General features: G+C 36.8%; 3 protein-coding genes across 8 annotated transcripts in view; 1 reads left to right on the top strand and 2 right to left on the bottom strand.

Moving 5' to 3' along the window:
* LOC113668746 (pappalysin-1) overlaps nt 1-13,181 on the bottom strand; it is a 30,911-nt gene extending 17,730 nt beyond the window's left edge. The window contains exons 1-2 of one of the 5 annotated variants that reach the window (XM_089205377.1): nt 7,887-8,040; nt 6,947-7,063 (exon numbers count right to left, since the gene is read on the bottom strand). Coding sequence is in view for 2 of the 5 variants with exons in the window: in XM_089205376.1 (XP_089061502.1) it covers nt 5,054-5,073 (20 nt within the window). In the remaining 3 variants the exon portion in view is untranslated. Of the gene's footprint in view, nt 1-2,181; nt 2,548-5,053; nt 5,140-6,946; nt 7,064-7,886; nt 8,041-13,094 lie in introns of those variants that run through there. The other 4 variants (XM_089205378.1, XM_027184697.2, XM_089205376.1 and 1 more) reach the window with 4 other exon arrangements.
* LOC113668749 (BLOC-1-related complex subunit 7) lies at nt 13,092-19,042 on the top strand. Of its 2 annotated transcripts, XM_089205379.1 has the most exons (6): nt 14,078-14,298; nt 14,932-14,994; nt 15,859-15,902; nt 16,238-16,258; nt 17,148-17,195; nt 18,371-19,042. In XM_089205379.1, exons 1-6 carry the CDS (start codon nt 14,119-14,121, stop codon nt 18,372-18,374), a joined length of 360 nt encoding a protein of 119 aa, XP_089061505.1. In that variant the 5' UTR covers nt 14,078-14,118; the 3' UTR covers nt 18,375-19,042. The 2 variants fall into 2 exon arrangements, with proteins under 2 accessions (XP_027040500.2, XP_089061505.1); XM_027184699.2 differs by lacking the exon at nt 18,371-19,042 and having other exon boundaries at nt 13,092-14,298; nt 17,148-17,199.
* LOC113668747 (neuronal calcium sensor 1) lies at nt 17,465-23,093 on the bottom strand. Its single transcript, XM_027184698.2, has 8 exons — nt 22,712-23,093; nt 22,495-22,519; nt 22,320-22,368; nt 22,028-22,117; nt 19,798-19,876; nt 19,457-19,545; nt 19,009-19,086; nt 17,465-18,563 (listed from the first exon to the last, which is right to left on the bottom strand). The coding sequence occupies exons 1-8, from the start codon at nt 22,878-22,880 to the stop codon at nt 18,465-18,467; spliced, it is 678 nt and encodes a 225-aa protein (XP_027040499.2). The 5' UTR covers nt 22,881-23,093; the 3' UTR covers nt 17,465-18,464.
* Between the last annotated feature and the right edge of the window lie 1,044 nt (nt 23,094-24,137).

Genomic DNA, 24,137 nt, shown 5'->3' with positions numbered 1-24,137 from the left:
ATCAAAAGATTAAGAAAACTCTGATCTTACAAAACCAAAGCGAAAAACGCTATATTTTAGAATTTTAGTACAGTATACCAGATCCTTTTGCAGATATCAAGAACACGACGTTTTCAAGAATGTATGGAATTCATCAAATTTTGATAGGCTTTACGTCACTAGATAATGTTTGCTAAAAGCTAATTATTGAACAGATTACACAAGAAAATCAGCTTTCCCGCGTTGGGATTCGTTTCGGGAAAAATTTTCCAGAGGCATGCATGGAAAAACAGATGAGAACGAGATGGAAATTCACCTACTGGTTTTACAATGAACACTGCAGAGTTAAGATTTGAAAAGACTTTTCCGTTCACCCTTAAAATCAATTCTCTGAGCCTGATGAATGTCATATTTCAGACTGAATAAAGTCCATATTTGGCGGTGAGAACGACTCGCTTTGGGCGTGGTCGTTAGGTCGCTTTGCATTTACAGCAACTGACGTGCTACGTAAGAGAGCAACACGAAGCGATAAAATCAATGTCAGTGTTAATAGACAGCTGTAGGATTTTAATCTAGAGCTTTTAATCTTTGTGTGCAAGAATGATTATCAACATTTATGAAAGGATTTTGGCGCAAAATAATCTGAAAATCTGATGATTAGTGTGAATTAATGCAACTCGATTCAAATCATAAACAGCCGTGGTATTGCTTTCAAGCCTGATGTTTTAACAACCCCTGGTGTGAGGAAGCAGATAAGACTCAGAAGAACATAATTACTTAAATATTCCCTGTCTAAAGATACTGCTGGATTGATGTTTAACCATTAAATTTCCAGACTCTAACGTAAATTTCGTGATTTGAACTTAAATTACTGAGGACTAAGGTTGGCCCTAAATCAAGATCAAGCCCTTTTATAGATTATTTGTCTGTTCGCGTCGCCTGTTCACTGGGTAATGCCACAGTGGCGGCAAAAAGACAAAACTTTTTTCAAGATTAAATAATGTAAGAATGTGTCCAACGGAAATTAGCTTGCCTAACAATCAAGTCGGAAGGAAACACTTACATATAGATGTGAGAGGACTACAATGAGATCAAATAAAACAACAGCGAAAAACTGTTTAAAACACAGCTAATTTAAAGCTCGTAGGGAGTAAATATGCGAATGAAAAGCTGATTGATCAAGCATAATACTGACAACAGACATGCATCGATCTTTTCCTCGAAAGATTTTTGGAAAGAGAGCAAAAATTGAGTTCGAGCCAGTTCTATCAAAGAATGAAGTTCAAGATTCAACTTTGATCCGTAAACACAGAAGACTTGAAGGGCGAAGAAGCTTGTGCAGCTGGATGTAAAAACTTTCTGAGATCGCGTGAATAGTTTTGAAAATCAGCCATAGATAAAATCAGGTATCGCGCTAATTACTTCTGTTGGAGCTTTCGGAAAACGCGTCTAACTTGTCAAGCATCTTTGTCTTGGTTCTCCATTTACACCGGACAAACCGAGATTTTCAGTCGAATAATTTCAGCCCTATTTGCAATATACGCTGAAATCAAACGTTTGAGAAGCTCAACCCTCGGCTACCTTCTCTTAGTTAAAACATCCAGTGAAAAACACATTGAGAAGGCCTCAGAATTTCCTTTTACCCAGTTTTCAGCGAAGCTATCTTGGTCAAGCACACTTCAGAAAAACACTTAAGTATAATCAATAAAACGTTGAAACATACTAGTTATACCCTCAGATACCATTGTTGTAATCCTACTGGAGAGCTGGCAAGTTGAACGATGATCTATGGGTTTTTTATTGATATGTTTTGATTTAGGCTTGTACACAGACGATGTGGAAGATTTTCATCTCTTCCTTTAAGCTCCCGGAAGACTCTTGAAACTGCTCCATATCTTTCCTTTTGCTTAACCTCGGCACGAGCCAACTTAAAACTTCACTGAAGTAAGAAGTAACCATTCACTCCATCATAATTCAAATTATCTTAAAAGCCACTATCAGGAGCAAGTGACACAGAAAAAAATTAGTGATCACTCAATCGAACATGTGATGCGTGCACAAGTTTAGATTTCATTCTTGATATTTCCTTCAACCACATTGTGACTTTGCTGTTCATTTGAAAGTGATTCTTGTTAAATCAACCTCATCTTCACTTGAAAATGTACCTCATTTGACTTAACAATGCTAAAATAAAAAACTTACCCTTTGCAGTTCATAAACAGTTTTGCGAAAACTTTTGGGCCGTGCTCACCCACTTGTGGATTTGGACAGCAACTGCCGGCAGATGCTTTCTATCTTTGGTGGCTTATGTAACTAATTTTCATTAAAAATTCTGATGCCCGGAATTTAAGATCCTGAAACGCCTATTATGGTTTTAAAATTTATGCTTGGTTTTAACCGGGCTAGAATGTGATTATATGATAAGATTATCTGGAAGAATTCTTATTTGGAAGAAGGTCGCATTTAGGTCAAGGATTGAGGAAAGCATAAATTTGCCGAAATGCTTAAACTGTTCAAGTTGCATTGGAGAACAGAGTTTCTTTTTTCAGACAATTGTGAAATAAGATTTATGTATGGTTTTTATATTAGCTCCAGAATATGCCCAACTCCACGATTAAAATATTTAAGCGGATGAAAGAGTTCAGAGGATTCTCAGGCAAAGTTGAAAACAGCATATGTGAGGAAAGAAGGCTGAAACGGAACATTTTTTTTAAATGGCAGTAGGAGGATTGTTTGGGAGTGTCGAGACGGAAAGGAGCTCAGTCGCTTTTAAATTGTAGACAGACCATCAAATACTGAAACCTAATTGGACTAAAAAGATAGCGAGAGAGGTTGGCTGCCCGCCATCACTTGAATTGAGCAGAGGAACTGTAGGCAATTTTTTCAGATTAACTGTGATATCTATGTATTAGGAATTTCTAACATACTGCACTTTAATGAGAGTGGTACAGAAAATCTGTTGTTTGGCGCGACAGAAAACATGATATAACGGATAAAGCGATTACTTGTAAATGCACTCACAGTCAGCTATCACGGCTCCAATGTTCAGAGCACGTACGCAATAACATTTGACGACGGATCAATTAACCTCTGCTGAATAGAGCCTTATATGAAAAGGTGTCTGCCTCTGCGAATAAGAAATCATCTTTAAGACGTTAAGGCCTACCAACGGTTTATCTAGATCGTAATGACGCGAAAGGTTGACGACATGTGTTTGTTGCAACATACGAGCTGCGGATGTAATTTGCTATAAATACCCTCATGTTTAAAAATAATTGTGATAACTCCAGCAGTTATCCGGTTTTATATCCAGAGATATGAAGTAGAACAGAGGGAGAATTAGCAGAAATATGCTCGGTAGAATCGTATGAAAGTACTGAATTGGTCCATAACCACTGTTAGATCAGGAAATCTCTTGTGTTCCCCCATTCCATATTAGGGAAGTGATCCAAAATATTGAACTTGCGTCCTGAACTGTATAGCAACACGCTAATAGATGCTAACCAAGGCAGAAATCCCGCAACATGACACTAAGATCGATGTAATCCAAGACTGAATACAAAGAGCGTGACCTCAATTTTTTAAAAAATAAAAATTATTATCTTTCACGTCAGTCAAGCCATACCCAATAGCCACACCTAGAAATAAGCACATTTTGTAACTTCAAGTTGTTGTTAATTAATCAGGGACGTTTAGTTGAGTAGCTGACTCTGAACAAAGTGTTATACGCTCATAAAGAACTCGTTCAGCAATTCCTATATCTGTCTTTGTTGTCAAACTGTCTTAAATAGCTTGAAACAAATGCGAGCCATGTTTGACGGAAATATACCAAATCCTTTCACACCGTTTCAGGCACTCCTTCAGCAATCCTTGCTGTTTCATCGAATTTATAATCTCTTTGTCAAAATGTCGGCGCTAAGAATCAAAGCAGAGCCATATTTTTGGGGATATATCACACTTGCTCCCAATTTTGTCGCGGAGAAAGAACAAAGAGGAAGATACGCTTATGAATTTAGTTGTACATTCGCCTCGTCTATGACTTGGTAATCAAGCGACGTGGCAAAAAATCTGGAAAAAAAACGGAGAGTGTTTAAGAGTGGAAAATGAAAGGATAGCTTCCGTTAGAGAAAAACAGAAAACACATCGTTTTGACACCGATCCATATTTAGAGAGACAAGACGAATTCCTAAAATAACGGATGGAAGGCCGCCATATTGTCTATGATTATGTGCGTGCACCATAAGAGAGACAGAATTACATAGGCAGAACTCATGCATCACTATAAATGGCCAAACTGTACGACAAACTGATCCAATAGGCAGGATCTTATGATTGAGGTGAAAACTTAGACTCATGGAATATATTAACAAATGAGGTTAAAGAGATAGACAGAGGGAACATGATGAACAGCAAACTGACAATGATATCTACAATAAGAAAAGACAGACAATAACAGGACAGTATACAAACACAATATGTTTGACCATGTTTTTCCTTTGCACACCCTACTCAATGTGAATTAATTCCCAGATTGATCCTGATGATAAAATGTTTTAAATTGTCCTAAATCTGAAACAACAGCATCATAATCACCGAGTTCTTAAGAGAGAAGTAACGAAAGCGTCGTTTCAAGAAATATGAGGTGTAACATGCCCAGAGGACAAATAAATTTGATTTCGTGTGAAGAACACATACTTGTATAAACCGCCAGCAGACAAGAAACGACAGATATCAAGCCATAACATATACTAACTTGAGTTTGTTCCCAGATTGATCTTGAAGATAAAATGTTCTAAATGATCTCAAAATTTAAACAATAACAACAATATCGTAGTCACCGAGTTCTTGAAAGAGATCTATCAAAAGCGTTGTTTCTAGAAATATGAAGCGTTGAACAGAAAACGACTACTGAAAACGAAGAACAAATTTTGTATAAACTGTCAAAGAGCCTTTCAGCGACAAGAACTTGGGGACTATCAAGGCATAACATATTCTGACATGCTGATTTAAGTATGCTTGTCATACTTCCTTTTTAGCCTTATGGTTATTTTGGGCTTAAAGGTTGTTTACTTACCTAAATGGGAATTCTATCATGTTGACGTAAACAAGGTAAGTACGAACACGAACGAAGATGTTTCTTTTTTCGTTGGTGGAACACGAACAGGCTGCAAGTGGATGAACATTTCAGTTCGCTATTGGATCTCGAAGACTGTTGAATTCTTGTTTCGAAGGACAGAAGGCACGAGTAAAGCATGCTGGCTGCGCTTTTTATAACTAGCGCTATCTTTTAGTGAAAGAATTACACCTAGAACGTTTCGCATTGTTAAGGAGGCGCGTCTCAGCTTTGCTGCCGAAGGTTGAACCCAATGAACCTGAGACTAATTATGGTTCAGCTGTTGAATTGCTTTCCCTTTAGCGTTTGCTTTGGTTTATAAGACAGAGTTGTGTTAGCTAAAGATGAAAATAACAACTCAGACTTTCTCCTGCGGATAATAATAATACTGTTGTTGCTATCGCTATTTTAGGGCGGTTGCTAAGCCGGAATATGCAGCTAAGTGCTTCGGTTCTATCTAATTGCCCAACGTATGCGAAGAATTCCTAATTAGAAATTGATTAAGTAGTAGTTTGGACAGAGTGGTCGGGGTTTTTTTCGATTTACAATACTGGTTTTACCTTGATTTGTTGAGCAGTTCTATCAGAGAAGTGTTAGCAGACACTGGTTATTTACGGCGCATGTGGTCAACCGTGTGCTTTTGTTTGTTGAAAATTAAAATCAATAATAGTCATGCAACCATCACTCATCTACGTCAGTATCTTTAACCTTTTTTGAAGACTTAAAATTCCTGCAATTCTGATATAAAACTGACTAATTTACTGTCGATTTTTTCATGGCAAAGGGCCTTTCATGTTCGTTCATCGGGATTTGGCTCACTCAATTTCTCGCACACGTGCACCTTTTCAACTTATTCTAACAGCATGTTAGTCACGGTATTTACTTTTTTTTTCTTTTAGCACCGAATGAACGTTTTTGTCTTCAACTTGCCCTGTTTAAGACGCTAGGCATGTCACGCATGCACGAGCACCTCCACTCTTGGAGGCGGTGACCTCCGTGCCCGTGAAAATTCAGACGATATCCGAAAGCGTGAGCGTTGACATCGATAGGGAAAACAAACGCGCACAAAACATGACAAATCGCATGAAAAACTAGAATGTCTATAATTCTAATGTCTGCAGCTGGTCATAAATCATGATTGACTGCGAAAAAATTCCAGTTCAAATAATGACATATAGCTTGAATTCCAGACTTCTGGTCCTTCTAAAATCTTGATCCGTAAAAAGTAAATTTTCACAAGTTCATCGCGGATTCCACAGGGAAATCTCAAACCTGAACATTACTTTAAGTGAGTTACCAAAACGATTTTCTACCTTATGCAAGAACTACATCAGTTCCCAACCACCGGCTGGTTAGCAGCAAGGTCATTTGCATGAGCATCAAAAGTGAGCCGTTCAAACGTGTTTTTAATACTAGACTAGACGAATTAATGTCGAAATATGTTCGAGACCGAACAACATGATATGTTGCTCGAGGACCTTTTAAAGAGTTTTGTTTCGGCCACATATGACTCGCAGCGCACACAGGGAGTCTTTAAAGAATTCATGATTAACAGCGAGATAAATTCGGTGTCAAGCGGCCAGACGAAATGGAGGAAAAGCTCGTCAGAAAAGGTCAACGAAAATGTTGGCACTGCTCTGATTGAAACCATTCCAAACGAACTACTGCGAGCCACTTTCAAAAAAAACAAAAGGTCTTAGACCTTTTTCGCTCCGAATAATCCTTGTATTGTTCTTGTTCTTTACCATTTTGCTCGAAGTTCCGTATTTAGGAAAGAATAGTCTAGATCCCTTACATATCCTTTTGGTCAGTTAAGACTTTTTCAGCATGATAAATTTCAGAGAAAGTACTTACAAGCCTTAGGTTCTATAACTTGGAAGGTCAAAGGAGGGTCGATTCTCTGTCCTGGGGCTTCTCTGGTGCGCCAGAGATAATTCTTTCCTCAGTTGGAGCTATTTGACAGTCTTCAGTCTAATTACACAGAGAGACACCAAAGCTAATTCAGTTACTAACAAGAGACTTCATTTGCAAGTCGCAAAACACGTTGTGGGCATCATTTAAAAAATTTTCTTCAAAGTGTTGTTGCTGATTTCCCAGTCTCCGTGGCGGCGGAGACTGCCGCCACCCTCGTCGCCTCAGTTCAAACACTTGTGCGCCAAATAGGAAAACTTAAATAAGTGATCATATATAGGAGTCTATAAACACTGGGCTTAGAAAGGCCCCCAGTAGACAGATTTGTGCTTGTTTAGATCAAAATAAGCAGGAATCATTTCGCAATCATCCATCCACGCCAATATGTTTAACTTTTTTTGAAGAATTAAAATTACTCCGTTTCAGTATAAGAATAAACTGACTGATAAACTGAAGATGATCTTTAAAAATTGGCCAAAAACCTAGCATGCATGTTCACCGGATTGCTTACCTTGCACTCTCCGGCGGTACCTGTTTACCAGTTCCTTACTTTTAGCAAGTGTTAGTCAGAGTGTTGAAGAATTTTTTGTTAGGAAGGTGTAGAGTTACCCTCAACACGAACAAGTTACATACAGACTGTAGTTTTATAGGGTAAAAAAAAAGAAGAAAAAAAGTGAGAAAAAAAAAGGACCGCTTGGGATGGAAACGATTGGACTGAATTTGAAAAGAAGAACTAGAAAACGACAACTTATTCGATATAACGAAAGCGCAGCAGAACAACTTCTCAGCGACTTTTTATGAAAAATCTTCTGACTTTCTCTCAGGGAACCTTTTTAAAGCTGTATCTTTGTCATCTTCCCATTTATACTTCAAACAAACTCACCTTTCACAGTACTTAATCTTTATGATCACCGTTTTCGTTTGACTCACTCCATGCTGTAATTTTCAGCCTAAAAGCTCGAGTCTCGGTGTTCTGAATCCAACAAATTCTTTAACTGTGCTCAAGATTGACTGGCAGTGCAATAATCTCTTCATTATCGATAGCACGTGATAAAGACATGCGATTATCGTGCTTTGTGAAAATGAAACTTCCGTTGCGGAATTCCGTTGGATTAGACACTGTCGAGATTAACAGTTAGCTTGACGCAGAGAAATGGAAGCGGGAAGTGTTTCAAACAACAAAAACCGCCAAACAAAAATAAAACCAGATTCTTTTGAAAATTAATCTTCCTACACTCTTCCTGTATTTATCCTTAAGACTGCGTTTGATTGAATAGACCACCTCGTGATATTTTGGGAAAGGTCAACACAGAGCAATTAAAAAATAAACTAAAAAGAAAAGGGAATGGTTTAAGACTGAGGAGATCAAAAGAAACGCAAATGATGAACGTGAACAGATAATATTATCGCATTTAATGCATTCAGTGGCCTGACTCTGCATGGTGAGACAATCGGTTTAACGTTTCATTTATCTTGTGAACAGATATGTTACATTTTTCATGAAAATTTACATTAAAAGTAGAGATGACGAGCAATAAAAGGGGTTCATTTTCGAAAAAGACATACGTGCTTATTACAGGATGAGGAACAACTACGGTCTAGTAGTTGTTCCGCGGTGAAAATTTTTTGATTAGAATCTAGATATTTCGTCAATAAAAGGAAGGGGATCATTTTTCCGCATGCATCTACTTATTAAACTCTCAACTGCCGTTTGACTGCGAACATATAGACTGAACAACCTTTAGGAAAGTTAACAGTGAGTTAAGAATGATTGTTTTATTCTTACCTACTACAGTTTAGAATTAGTAAATTCAAGTATATTAATGAGGGCGTTATCTTCCGCCTCACGGACTTCAAAGTGAGTTCCATAAAAACTAGATTTACAAGCAACATCGAGCGTAAGTTTCCTTCGCTGTTTTGACAGTTGCTCTGATCTTGAAAGTAAATATCCCTTTGGTATGTGGACATGCCAAGTTTCCACTTGTCTAGAGGAACTCGTTTTTAAAGCCAATTAATTAACATTAAGGCTCTTTTGTGCTGTAGGTCGGGTTTGACGAGTTTCAAATTAGAGCGAACTTTGTAACTGCATGCATGTTTGTACTTCCGGTTCTTCATACATATGATGCTTCTATGGAAGTCAAAGCGAACATCAAAGAGATTAAGTGTTTCATCCATATTATAATCAGAACGAGACAAGGATAGTGTTTACAAAAGTTAGTCCGAAGCGTCTTACATCCATGGAGATGCAGTTGTTTTATTTGCGCGGTAAAGGAAAATTACGTGCATCTTTAACAGCCATTATCATGTTCTCATTTGAGGTTTTTTTGGTGTAACTTAAACGGTCAATTGAAGAGGGGAACCTTTAGATGTAATACAACAATGTAAGTCGTAAGAATTATCCATTGGGGCATTTGATGATTGAGGATTAAGAAACACGGATTGCCGGCAGAAGACGAACTTGGAAAAGGAAGCGAAATTTTTAAGATATACGATACCTTTATGACGAAGATTCTTCACACCTACTTTCACTGTTTATATCTTCGCTAAGTTGCTCTTTGGCACGCAACTGAAGTTGTGTCTGTTAACCCTTTAACTCCCAAGATCTGATCGTTAATTCTCCCCTCTAGCTGCTACTTATTTCCTCGTAAATTAGTTACGATAACTTGATGTTAGATCAGGATGACAACTTCCTCCTGATAAGTATGAGTATTCTCATTACCTGTTTTCTGGATAATGTATGGATATTATTGGGAGAAGATGCATGTTGATCACTTCTGGGAGTTAAAGGGTTAAGAACCTCTCATATAACAGCTAATGGTGGCTAACTTGACTCTGATATTGTGCGATCAAAATGTGTAAACTCTCTTAATCTCCTCTCGTTCCTTATAACGCATTCGAAAATGAGCTGCCCACTGGGTCTTTCTAGAAGGCGAAATTTTCTTCCAACTTGTTTCTTGGCGGCACGTGATCTAATCTCGTCAAAGTCTGTTTCTTTTCTAAGACTTCATTTTCTGAAATTTCTATACTTGAAGTACGCTAATGAAGGTCATATTCCGCTAGCATAATCAGTGCCTTCACGTGCACTTGATATGCAGGGTTGGATTCAGTCCTTTCAGGAGAATATTAGAACTTGTAAAAAAAATTTTGTATGACGCTATCAAGGTGGTATACAATGGGGGAATCCAACCTTCTCATCAATTAGAAACCATTAAAAGGAAATAGGAGATTGCATGTAAGCACGATGATTTTGCCAGACATTTGTCTTAATATCTTTAAAATGTAGAGCCCTTCCTGTCGTGGAAATAAACTTGACCCGACGAAAAGAGCTCAGCGTGTTGAAAGAGAATGAAATAAACCCATTCCTTGTTTATTTTTTTTTTTAATGAACGCTAGCTACGCATATAAAACGTCAATCATGTGAAAATAGCTACTTCCTATTAAACCGAGTCTTCCCTGTAAGCTTATCATACCTTGCCGGTGACTTTATTGACCCGTCTCGTTTTTTTTTCAAGTCTACAATCTTTACCAAGAGCTAAATTCACAGAGAAAGCCTGCCTGCTATTGAATTAAGGTCACAAAACGTGAATAAGATTCCAGCTGTTTCCTTTCATATACAGGTAGATCAACTACATAAGGTATGAAAAACAACGATCCTTACGTAAACAACATGGAAAGAAGATCAGTCAATTCTGTTCTTTTGAGGAGACCTTTTCCTTAACAATGGTACCGAAAACCATTGTAATATTTCGAAGTTCTCTGCAGTCTATCGAGAGATATTGAATATGGAGGCACTATTTTTTCTGAGTTGCGATCAATTTCATATGCATGACACATAATTGAAAACGATCGTCTGGTTAATGGAAACTAACAAGTAACAGCTGGCAAATTTGTTTGACTCGCTGATTGTCTAAAAAATAGAGGAGTTAGATTCATATTCTTACCGCAAGTTTCACTAGGAGAAATGAATGAATCCCGCATTCTGTACATAAACAATTCGTTAACCGGCACTTAACTACGTCTAGTTTAAGTAAAAATGGAGCCCACTGTGTATTCCGATGTAGAAGAAATCAAATGACTTAGTGGAATTTTAACACATCCTTTCAGCAGCAGGAGTTTCAATGGTGGGTTCCAGCTCTTCGAAAATCGCGGCCTGATTGATTGCCAAGCCTTGACTCGATGAGATATTTTAGAACTTCAGTAATATGAAGAGATATATATATATATGGTGACTTTCGCACAAGCGACAACTTGGCTAATCTGAACCAGCTGTGGGTGTAGGAAAAAGTCTTTATTCGTGTTTAGGCTCGAATTCTCTTTGTTAATTATGCAGCTCCTACGTGCAGGTTCCCTGTAAGTCTCCTTAGACACTGATCGAACGCGTAACTCATACACTACGGAAGACATAAGCACAAAACTGGGATAAGCCACGGAGTGCACAAATATAAGATTACTATAGTAAATCCGGCAAAATATTATATTAGTGTTACAGCTCTCACCTTAATGTTTTGGCAAAATAATGAATCTTTCACAGTATGAGATAATCTTTAAATACGTTCGGACGAGGGCAGTCTTTAATTAAACGCTGTCAGACATGATGTACTCAACTGTAGCCGAAACACAATCCGCGTGTAAAACCTTATAGACCAATTAGATCTATCGTACTTCCGGAAGTATACATAGGAAAAGTAGCTTAATAGCTGTCACTCTTACGGATAACTCCAACTAACTTGATTTATGAACCTCGCTAGAATAACTACAACAGTTACAGTCATGTTTCTCTATTTGAAGGAGTTAGACGTCTAAGCTGTGGTATAATTCTGACAATGTCCTTATCAACCGCTTTCTGATGCGTGCAGTGTGTGGGAGGTGGACGTGCGGCTGTGAACCTTTCGTCCATTTCCATTAGGATTGATTTTCAAATGGAATAATCACATTAACATGTGTCACAGTAGTAGACTGTTATTCAATCAAGGTGTTTATAATCTAGAAGAATAATATTTTTTGTTGACTGAAAAAAAAGTAATAGATACCCAAGGCGCATGTAATCTATGAAACAGTTGATTATCGAAAAAAAAAAAAAAACAAAACCGTAGAGCACGAACTTGCACATCATGTGAAACCAGGGGTCTGAAAAAGCTTAAAGCCGATATAGACAACATATTATCCTTGGATAAAAACTAACGCTTTCTTTTTTGTATTGCAGGTCCTTCAAAAAGGGAATAACTAGCATGCTATTCTGACATTCCTTCCGAGATGGAGACATCTGCTGCCGGTTGACGAAGGGTGGATAACGCTATCAACTGGATAAATCTCTCTCTGCTGGATAGTGATATATCCGTTGGATAGCGTTATCCGCCCTTTGAACGACTGAGCCCTGGTAGAAAAACTACATGAAGTGAAAGTCAGTGACATGTCCATGCCATTACAACAGATAGACTGTGTGCCTTCACAAAATTATGATTAATTTTATGTCACGAGCACTACATATAGATGAGGCATCTGAGACCTTTCGAGAGCTGAAACGCAGAGGCTATTTTTGGATAAGTCGGTACGAAACGTGTTTTCTTAGGTGATTTTCGTCCAAATTGACTTTGGTATATAGGCTCAGGAATGCAATTTTTGTTTCGTTGTCTTTCATTGTGATCAAAACACTCTCTATGGCCTATCCTTAACGTATTCTGTCGTCTATTAATGCAATAATTCATACAGAAATAGTTACTTTCAACTCGGCATATTCTTTATTTTTTGTGTAAATATTGAACACAATGAGCTTACTCGGATTATCTTAACGTCTCTAAGTATTGAATATAACAACAGGTACCGGGTTTAAGAATGAATACCGGCCTTGTAAAACAGAGGAGGCCCTGCTTTATCGTGCACCTTTTAATGCAATGTACTGCTGGAAATAAGCGAAGAGAATTCGGCAAAATGAGCCCGAGCTTATTACAAAATAAAAGGGAACTGGAGTAGCTCGACGAAATTGGGCACGCGAGCGTTATTCTTCACGGAACACATTTAAAATTTTCAATGGTTGGCTTGCCAGGAGAACATAACTAGACGCCTATGGCGAATTTAAGGCAAATTTACTCACTTACTCAGCTGCTGAAGCTTTTGAATCTCCAACTGATTCCCCTGTTAAAACGACAGTCAATAACTGGTGTAAACTCTGTCGCGAGTGAGCGTGCAGACAATGAGTCCCTCTTCATCATGTAATCTTTTTTCATAATAAAATACGTCATATCATTGGCCAAAAGAAGTCATCTGAGAGTGCTTGGTAATAGCTATTCACGTGGCCCTAACAGTTAAAATCGCTAAATTCCAGTAGCTTAAGACCGTAAGACCTTAAGTGGTCGATCAAGGTAAGCCTTGCAAAACCCATGGGTAAGCAAAACGACTCTTTTCAAAGGTGCCTATGGGTCATTCCTCTGATTTAGATCCTGTGAGAAACAATGATTGTTTACGGGAAAATAATGGCCTATTTCCAAGGCGAAAGAACCCAAGAATACTTTAAAAGCATGAAATCGCCCAACTTTAACTCATAAATAATTTAAATTATTTGACGAATTAAAATATCTCTGATCAAAAGCGCGACAGTTTCAATCATATCTAGTTTGATCGATTTTCAGTGGGGTTTTAATTAAGTCGTCTTTTCACGTTTAGCTGACCACAAGAGATCAGCTAGTATCCTTTAATCAATTTCCCTCCTGGCTTGAATGCCGCTAATCCAACGCCGGTAACCTCCGGTAGTTCGCCTAATTTCCTTGAAAGCTTGTTGATACAAATTGATAATCTTGGGTAGAAAGAGGCATTGTGTGATTTTATGTGTCTTTCCAAAGGCAAATGACCGGATAATTTAGGGCCGTTTAGCTCGGTCTTAGTTGGTCTGCTTTGCCTTCCATAAACTCCCTTCCTTTCCGTCGACCATGTGTCGAAGCGACCGGGCGCGCTGTAAACGTTACGTTGGACTTTTTAGGGCGAAGAAGGCCTATGGATGTTATGCTGGAAAACCCAGAGGGATGTATAACAACTAATTTTATGCACATCTCTTTTAATAACAATCGTATGGAGCTGCTATATTTGCTTAGCTCGCACCATGTTCCTGCCCAGATCACTACATGGTCACCTACAGTAAGCGCTGGTCAGCAGCCACTCACCGAGCAATCAATATGGCGGATCCGAGTGGTCATGTGCCAAATAACGAGTTCAGAGAACGTTTGGTGGAAAAAGTTCAATTAAATGTAACGGAAACAGGAAAACTGGCTCAACAACTATTAAAGAGTTCACGATCGCACGAGGTAAACTGTACCACTGAGATTTGGTTCTAGGGTTTTACTGTAGTGATATTCTTCCTGTATCTACGGTTTTGAGGGGATAGATTCTAGACCCAAAGATGGCCGTGTTATTTTGGCAACAATTACAAATTTATGCTTCATTTGGAAAAATGGCTCCGCACAATACATACTTTTAACACTTTTCAAAGTGTTAAAAAAAATAAATTAAAAAAATACTTATTTCCAGACGCCCATCTTCACCCCCTGTCTTAAAAAAAGAGTGAAAATATTTGACGACAGACAGCTTTTTCCTAAAATGTTAATCATCGAGAGAGATTTTTCTAAATCTTTTTACGAGCGTCAGCTAAAGAAAAAATTCTGAGTTCCCACGAGGAACCGTATCTCAGACCTTCGGATTCCGCTCTCCAATTCTCTAACTCTGAGCTACAGAGACTCTGTGGTGAACAAGGCTCATTACGAAGCTCATATTTAAGCTCAAAACTTGCCATCTTTCCTCTTATATATTGATCATCCTTTGAAGCACGTAGATCTTCTTTTTACGTACTTATGAAAACGACGTTATTAGTGTAAACGATATACCTGTGGAGCTCTGTGCCACACTTAGTTAATTTAAATTCATTGCCTATATATTTGTAGATCCTGTCACAGACTACTAAACAATTTGTAAATCAAGAGGGTGCTATTGCAAATTCCCAGGAGGTGAGCAATAAAAAAGGGCAACATGAGTACAATAACTGTTTAACTGTGCATTACTAAATGTAATCTGTGAGATCCTGCTCTGGAGTTCACCAGTAAACCAGCTCACTGGCTTCATCTCAGGTTTAAGGACCTGCAAAGTGTTTTTCTTTGTTCTGGGGCAATCAATTTCATAAGTTCAATTGTTTTGATTTCTCTGTTCTCTTTGTTCTCTGTTGAACCTTAAGGATGGGTGACTTTCTTGCTTGAAGACTCTGCCACAGTAAATGTCTGAAAAAGTTGTTTACATTTTGCAGACAGACTGAATATATGTTGATGTAGCTCCTTGTAAACTTGGTTTGTAAGGTTCAATTTTGTTCAGCACTGTAAAAATGGTCATGATGGTTGATGATGGTTTCAACTATCACGTACACCTGAACACAAACTATTATGCACTATCATCAACTGTCATCAACTGCATCATGTAGTTTGGACATGATTAAATTCAACATGATAGTTGATGATAGGTTTTGCTATTTGGAAGGGCAGATGATTGTGAATGATTGTTATTTGGTTAGGTGTTCTGCTGAAAATGGGTTCAGACTGAAATGGAAAATGAGAAATTGACTAAAATAGCTGTCAAAATTTTTCAGAATGTCTTGTAGTTCATTCTTATCATTCTCTGGTAGGCTTTAGTATCTTCAAATTTGCAACTCCTTAACTAAATTTCAAATGTCACCGAAATTATTGACCTCAGCATGCGTCATATTTGTTTACAATTACACATCTCATTGCATGATTTTGTGGACTTTTTGGTAAAAGTAAACTGTTAAGTGTATAAGTAATACAATGAAGTGTCATTTTCATTTGCTGCTTCTCTTTTCACAGCTCTTAAAACAATCTAGAAGAATCATAGCAGACATGGAATCACAGTATGTTGTACATTGCATCTCTGAAATTACTGCAGTCACAATGCAGAAAATCTGATCCTCATTATTCTAAAAAGTATCTTACAACAGCTTTAAATGTATGTGCACATGAACATAGATTGCATAGTGAACTCTGCTATTTAGACATAGACATTTTGACTTGATTTAGAATTCTGTGCAGAATGCTGATTGCATACACAGGGTGGTAGATTACTTTCCCTGCACCAACAGTTTGTGTAGATAACATGCAGGTCCTAACAAATTAAAATGTTGTAAATGTGATAAGGAGTCTGTCATCTAACTGACTGTACCATGGGTGTTTTTTTTTTTTTTTACAGGTTTGGTGACATTCAGCACAGGTGAGGCAAACCGAGTAAAGCTCATTTTCTTCTTAAAACACAAATTTTAATAACTGATGCTAGTATATACTACATAGGTGAATAGTGCTTTTTGGGCATGCTAACTGGCTAGTTTAGAAGTGATTAGCAAGCACTTATGACCTCCAAGCCGCTGAAGAGACAAATCCAACAATTAATACACCAAGACTTTTATTCCAACTATTTTTGGTATATTAACAGAAATTAGCCAACTTTCTGGTTTCTATGTAGTTCTTACTAAATAATAGGAATCAAACTTAGTGGAGTGCAATTTGGTCTTACCAAAAGTTCGATTACTACTTGTACATTCATCTTGAAATTATTGAGAAGCACTCCATTATTTGGCTCAGACAGTATGAGTTGCCCAATCAACAAATTACAGTTGCTAGGGTCTTGACTCATAAAGAGGACAGACAATTTTGCAATTAAGGATTTTTAACATGAGTTATCTTCTGTACTGAAGCTTTGAATGGGGGGGGGGGGGGGGGGGAGAGAGAGACATTGCTGGTGGCTTTTTTAATGTGTTGAATGTTTCAAAAGTTTTCCTTAATCCAGGATTTTGTTTATTGTAGCTAATGAACATCATTCTATCAACCCTGTCACACCCAGGAGTTATTAGCATCAAATGTCTCCTAACAATGTTAATATCATTTACAGATAATTTCTCCTTATGGTATCACCCTCAAATTACACTTTAAGGTCATGAGAATAAAGGAAATGATCGCCAACTAAAGACGCTCTTGATTCTTAAACGAATAATTCTCCTTGTCAGCACCTTACAAAATGTGTAAAGAACAGGATGGAGAATATGCATTCTGATGCTAGCTTGTAAAGGGTTAGTAGTCACTCTAAAATTCTGTTTTTGTTACAGGATACAGACAGTGAACAACATTAATGAACACTTGGAACCAATATGGAGGTAATGGCATTTTCCTGAGTACTGACGTCAATTTGGACTCTATTTGGATGAACTCCTTTACAAGGATAGCTAAGAAGGCCAAAAAAATTCATTTGTAGGGCACTCGGAATTTCTTAGAACTACAAATTTAATGTTTACAGTCTATAGCCGGCAAGAAAAATTTCTTGGAAAGTCGGTAATACTGGTTAGGGAACGGCCTCCCTGCATGATGTTGTTTGGTCACTTATCCAACTGCACACCACCAAAAACAGAAAAGAAAAGCCAGAACATTTGTATGTTTGTGGTTATTACTAATAGTTTAATTTAATGATTGTAACAGATCTTTACAAAAATATATTACTAATTGTAGATTATAAACTACTCAACAAGCGTAATTCATAGCTGACACAGTGAATTTGAAGCATGCAGATGGAGATCTCTAGTTCTAAGTATTTTTACAGTGTGCTGGACTTCTGATTTTTGCAGGACAGCAATGAATGATAGCATAGGTGTTGCTGGTCATGCTCCTAGTAACATACTCTGTGACCACATGAGACTAAATATATAATTACAAATTGTCTTTATTTGCTAACAGAGATCAAAGAACTCTCCAGCTTTTGTACATAATTCTTTGATTTCACCCGAATGACCTGTGCTTTTTTTATACTCAGACATAAAGAATTCTCCTCCTGTTCTTTTACACTCTTCTCTTGCCTCTTCATTTGGTAATGAAGAACCCATGAACTATGGTTACATAACTATGTTGGCAGCCCTATCAATTTTTGGTTGAAAGGGTGGGAAGAGAAAGCCTGTGTTTCCTCAACTGGATTTGAAAACTACTACCTTTCATTCTTTGTAAAAATCAACTAAGTATGTTTTATGTGCGGTGCTGTCACTCATTATCTAAAGGAAATCTTTGGCTATTTTTTAAATTTGGACTGTTATTACATGCATATCATTCACTATTTACCAGACAGTATTGTGCTCAGGTACTTAACAAAATTGCAACCTTTGATGTACATGTATTATAATTTTGGTGGTGCATAGCAGAAAGCAGGGTTTGCTCAATCAGTATAAGGGTTTTCTCAATCAGTATAAGCTGTGCTGATGGACATGTGCAGTGCTCTTAATACACCAAATGAAAGGGCACTTAGTGTTGAGAGTAACATAACACTGTGATTGTGTTTGTTATCCAGGTGAGCCAAGACCACACACTTGATGTGTGAAGTGCATTTGCATGCAAGGGTCACATGGGAAACAACAAGAGGGTATGGTTCAGGTAAGAACTCTTTACACCAGTCCATCATACAGTGACAGTGCCTGTACAATTGATGGATCAGACTTGGAGCCCTCACGGAATTCCTCCATTGACAACTTGCCATCAGCATTCTGTGGAATAGAACATAGCATTTTGACAAAGCAGCACTGAGGAAGAAGTTCATGAGAGAAGAATTCAAGTCTGTTATAAAGTATTTGACAGAAATAAGAGTAACTAAGTTATTAATTTAAAAACCAAAATTAACAAACAGTAATAAATATTGTATTAACATTGTTAGGAGAAATTCTGTTTTGGTCACTCATGGGAGTTCAAAGGTTAATCATTGGACTAATTTATATTTCATCTCAAAATCTGTAGGCTGTGTTTACACTTAACTCTTAGTGGAGAAGGAAATAAATAAATTAGAGCAGGCATGATTAAATTTCAAATCCTGAGAATTTGAGTTTATCTATACAATTAACATGTTTACTACAAAAACACATACTTAGACAAATTTATGAAATATTCCTTTCTATGTGTCTTTTTAATGTAATTAAATGTATTTACTGTACATACAGTATCCATTTGATTAAAAATTCTATTCACTCTCTTTTCTGGAGTATCTTCATCCTCAGGTAACTTTACCATGGTGGCCTGTAAAAGAGTAAATTCTGTAAGGTTGTTTTATATACCGAATCAAAATTAGTTGTTAAAATATCTACACTGGTTGCCAGTATTCCAATCCTCACGGCTAAAACTTGTGTGTTGACCTTTTACCCCTATTGCATCACATTCAGTATGTATATTCTCACTGCTGTTCTTTATAATTTCCTGAGGTGCTGACAAGGAGAATTTGTTTAATAATCAAGAGCTTCTTTAGTAGGTGATCATTTCTTTTATTATTGAGACCTTAAGGAAAGATTTGGGGGTGATATTGTGAGAAATTAGATGCTGGTCACTGTCAGGGGCATTGTCAAAGGGTTGACAATGTACAGCTGTAGAGAGAACAAGTTCCCTCACTTACCACCATTTTGTAAATTGAATCCACTATATGAAGCATTTCCTCTTTAGTTATATAACCATCATCATCCAAGTCATACAGCTTAAAAGCCCCTGAAAAAAAAATTTTTTTCACATCTTGGATTAAAAAAATTAATCGATACAAAACCTCTGATAGATATTTGTCTGTCAGACAATGGGCTTATAGACTTAGAATTGATTATTTTTAGTAGTTTTATGAATTATCAATATTTCACTTTTCATCTCCCTCACAGTTCCCCACACTTGACAAAAAGGTAAATATGGGCTAGGTATTACTACTGACACAGTTAATAACCTCATATTAGAAAAGTACAAGTCACTTACACTGCAGTTTTTCATCAATACTTCCTCTTGAGGTTACTGACAGAGCACAAATAAACTCTCTAAATTCAATAGTTCCATCCTAAGGTGAAAATAACAAAAATGCCAGCTTTTTACCATGTGAAAATCAGTGATAAGATTCATCTGTATTAACCCATACACTCCCAGAATCTAAATATTTATGAAATGCAATGTCTGTTGTCTATTCTCATGATTTTGGGACTGAAGATGTGGTTTGAAATAAAAAAAATATTACTGTTCTGCCAGAAAATGGATTAGTGTTGGAGGGAGAATTAGGGTCAAAAAAGATTCTTCAAATTTAAGTTTAACCTCATTGGGATATTAATCTTATGGCAAATCTTGATCACGAGGGAAATCTGGAATTTATACCTACATTATGAATAAAATACCCTTCTTATTGCTGTCCATGATAATTGTGATACAAATCTAAATGCTCATTCAATCAAATGGTGAAAATCTATTAATAACAACGCAGGGCTAAAATTGTCTGACAACCCTTAATTTTTCAATTGTCTCTTGTCTCTTGATGACTGTAGATCAATCATTTTTTTTTATCCATTGTGAGCACATGAATCATGAAAAAGCACTATAACAGAGATCTTACTTGAATAATTTAGACATAGCTACGGAAAGAAGGCATACAAATGACACTTCACAATCCATGATGTTTTGAAATGAATGATTTTGTAGGTAGGTTAATCATTTGCCTACCAAGGTTTAAGTCTTTGTTAAAGGGGATATAGAATATCTGCTTAGTAATAAGATTTGCATAAATGTAACATTGAAAAATCTATTTTCTTGAAAAATTGCATCATAACAAGGTTTATCAATTATTGAAAAGTAGGAGAAAAACTTAAAAATTTTGCTCCTCAGCTGTATTTAAAAAAAATGTTTTGGCAATCTTCCTAAAATACTTTTGCTTATTTTTCACTCTTTGTGTTGTCATTGTGGATGGTACCTTTTCTTTTTCCATAAAGAAGACAAGCACTAAATTTAACCACAACAATATTTATCTCCTGGGGTTTGTCACTTAACATGGAACATATTTTCTAGTTATTGATATAATGCACATTCGTGTGGCACTGTTATCGGTAACAATCCAAATTTTAAGAATTTTTAAAGTTCTAAAAATACAAAGGTTTGATTTCTCAGTTATTAATTTTCATCCGACGATTTTTAAGGTGGTGTCTGTCAGACGTCACAGGCAGAGGACTAAATATCTTTTACAACAATCAAAACACGAAGTTGCGGTCTGTTTCGGTGTAGCGATCGCAAAATAAAAGTAATACTAACCCTTAAACTTTGAATTCTGAGTTTCATGCCTGTGATTTTTTTTCTCGCTCAATATGGAGAGTGCGTTTATGATTTTAGAATAAAGACTAAAATCATTTTTCAAGGATAAATAATGAAGGTCGAAGTGACGATCGACTAATTTAAGAGACAAAAACTAAGTACTGTACATTCTTTAAATAAAATATTATAAATTCAAGATTATGGTGCGTTTTCATAAACTTTCTCCTTATAGAAAAACCATTCTTCCGTGACCACTAATCCTTCGCGATACTTGAAAAATCATCGAGCTACTTCGTATGTATACTGTGAAAGCAACTGGCGATAAAGGAAACCATTCACGCTTGAATTCTCAACGGTAATTAGTCCTGTCGAGTCTTCGAACACGCTCTAGGGACACTTTTCCACTGGTGTCACTGGTGGCATGGAAAATTTAAATGAGACAGAAAAAAGTTATTGTTTATAATTACGAATTTCGGCAGGGGATGTTGTGAATTGAAATACGTAATAAGACCGATTTATCTGCAATTATAATGAGAATAAACAGTCTGATTTCGTGCGATACTAAAGCCACCGGTTCCACGTCGCGATAAAAAGGAACTTCCTCCCAGTTTCCATACCACAATACATCTTAGTTCACCAAAAGGTTGTAAAATTAGCTTCAATCTCTGATCGGTATTCGCTAGAATTGTTTGGAATATAATTAAACAAATTAGTTTCATTCATGAAATTTATACAAGATGTTTTACAACACATGCTGTTCTCTGAAAAAACAAGATATCAATTGTCAACACAGCATGTTTCGATGGCTTAACTTCGCCATGTTTGTAGAAAAATAAAATCCTGATATTTTACGAAACTTTTGACTAACAAGTCCAGGATATTTTTCCAAGGGATATTCATGTTCAGTCAATATATTTACCTTATTTTCGTCGAATACGTTGAAAACAAAAGAGGCAAACTTGGATGGATCGCCAAACGGAAAGAACTGTTTATAAATCTTCTGGAACTCCTGAGAATAGAAGAGACAAGAGCAATTTCCTTGCAACCTTTTTAACAAGTTTCAAATTATTTTTCAAAATCGCCTCTAATAGTCTTCAGAGCGCTATGTTACTCCAGTGCTTCACGTAACTACCTTAGCGTACTAAACGCGAAATCGCGCAACTTTGATGTTCATAGAAGATTACTCAAATGTTAAGCTAAATTCTACTTACCAATTCATTAAGGTTGCCCGATGGACAGTCTTTGAGGAAACCTTTATACCTATGTGAGATATATATATCGTTCACATTAGCACTTTCGAATTCAAGTTATCGACAGCTCTTAATTTTTTTAAATGAGCCATCTGTTCTTGAGCAGCACGAACACCTTTGTATTACAGGAACTTACCATTGTTGTAATTCCTTCTCGCTGACTGAAACAGAAGTAAATGCAATAAATTAAAAGAAGTCCTTAAAAAAATATTTCCCGAAGTGATACACACGAAGTGCCGCCAATCGATTCCTCGTGGACAAACGATTGAGGACAGCTAGACGTCATACATGTAGCTGTCTGACTAAAATAAGCAATAGTGATACAATAATGGAAATGTAGATCAGCGACTCACAATAGGTTTTGCGAACCAGTTCGGTGACTAATTCAGGCTTTAACTTGCAATTCTTTTGCCCCATTTCACTCAAACCCAAATGATTAATTACAGTGTTGTTCCCAACGACCACACAACCTCGGCAAAAGTATGCTCTCTCTTGAGATTTTTTGAAGTACGTATGTGACATTATAACGTTGTCATGGAGATTGCGTTACACCCAGTGACGTTACTTTACATTTACAGTAACTTTGAAATCTCCCTAATCAATCTGCTCCTAAATATATGGCTATTGAAATACTTTGAACTAGAGAAATCTGTTCTGTGAAACGATTTTTGATGTTGTGGCATTTCACTGTCGCATCTGATGAACTGCAAATATGCTTGGTGAAGGTCTGAAAGATAACTATGAAATGCGCCGTGGCTAAAACATATATCATCCGCTTCTAAATCCCATTAGCCTTCAAGTCAAGTGTATACTTTTCAGCATTATTTGTTAATTAAACGCCAAATAGGATGAGTCGGGCACTTCTTTACTATGATAGAGTGGATTTTTCAAACGCTCAGCATGGGTTTTTCTCATTATTTGAGTAATTTTACGGATTAAAATAAATTATCATATAAGTGCTGATGACGCGTTCTAAAATTATGGGGAACAGATTAAATTCAACACATTCTAGAATAATTTATTTTAAAATAAAAAGGAAAAGATCTAAAATCCAGGGAATTCAATCGTAGTTTCAAATTGGCATAAATTTGAGTGTGTAAAATGTTCTGTAAGATATTTTTTTGTATCAGAGTTTCCCACGACGATCCCACAAAATCCAGATAGTGCAACGCAGCTTTCGGTTTGGTCGACAGAAAAATAGAATCATATAAAATTTGCATCAATATTACATTGGGCGGAGTTAATATAATCGGAGTAAAATAAAGCCAAATTAAATAGTGCTCACAAAAACAAAAAAGTGTGAGGATATATAAAACGAAAGAAACCCAGTTGAATAAAATACTCGATTAAATCTTATGACGATGAAAACCAAAAGAATATTCGAACAAAGTAAGCACTGGCGTTTTTTCCCCCTCAGGTCAGAGATAAATTAAAATGGGTTGATAGTGATAGCAAACCCTAAAAATATGATCAGCCAATCAGGAAGGACTATAAGCTTGCGCGTTGGGCATGAAATCCTGCGCGAATGACGAGCCAATCCCGATCAAGAAGCAGTCCACGTGGAAAATATCATAGAATTCAGCCGAGCAATGCAAGCGGTATAAACACTACAACCGGCTGAGAAAGAAATGAACCGCTTTGGTCTCATGAGTACAAAAAAGCTTTAAAAACAATAGTACCGAGTGTTACCTGCGCTTATCAATAAAGGGCAAAATTACTGAGCGTTGATTGGTTGAGAGAGAGGGCATTTTTTTCTTAATCGAGGGCATTTTTAGTAAT

The sequence above is a fragment of the Pocillopora damicornis genome, chromosome 4 (genome assembly GCF_964200805.1).
Source record: "Pocillopora damicornis chromosome 4, jaPocDami1.2, whole genome shotgun sequence".
Taxonomy (NCBI): Eukaryota; Metazoa; Cnidaria; class Anthozoa; order Scleractinia; family Pocilloporidae; genus Pocillopora; species Pocillopora damicornis.
This window is presented reverse-complemented; position numbering and strand designations above follow the sequence as displayed.

What these genes read in the sequence shown, in the direction of transcription:
- LOC113668747 (XM_027184698.2), bottom strand. Translation starts at nt 22,880, where the DNA reads ATGTCACATACGTACTTCAAAAAATCTCAAGAGAGAGCATACTTTTGC. An exon ending in CGGGCAACCTTAATGAATTG is followed by an intron (nt 22,118 to 22,319) that starts GTAAGTAGAATT and finishes TTCTATTCTCAG; the next exon opens with GAGTTCCAGAAGATTTATAA. An exon ending in ACGTATTCGACGAAAATAAG is followed by an intron (nt 19,877 to 22,027) that starts GTAAATATATTG and finishes TTTTCACCTTAG; the next exon opens with GATGGAACTATTGAATTTAG.
- LOC113668749 (XM_089205379.1), top strand. Translation starts at nt 14,119, where the DNA reads ATGGTCACCTACAGTAAGCGCTGGTCAGCAGCCACTCACCGAGCAATC. An exon ending in AGAGTTCACGATCGCACGAG is followed by an intron (nt 14,299 to 14,931) that starts GTAAACTGTACC and finishes ATATATTTGTAG; the next exon opens with ATCCTGTCACAGACTACTAA. An exon ending in TTTGGTGACATTCAGCACAG is followed by an intron (nt 16,259 to 17,147) that starts GTGAGGCAAACC and finishes TTTTTGTTACAG; the next exon opens with GATACAGACAGTGAACAACA.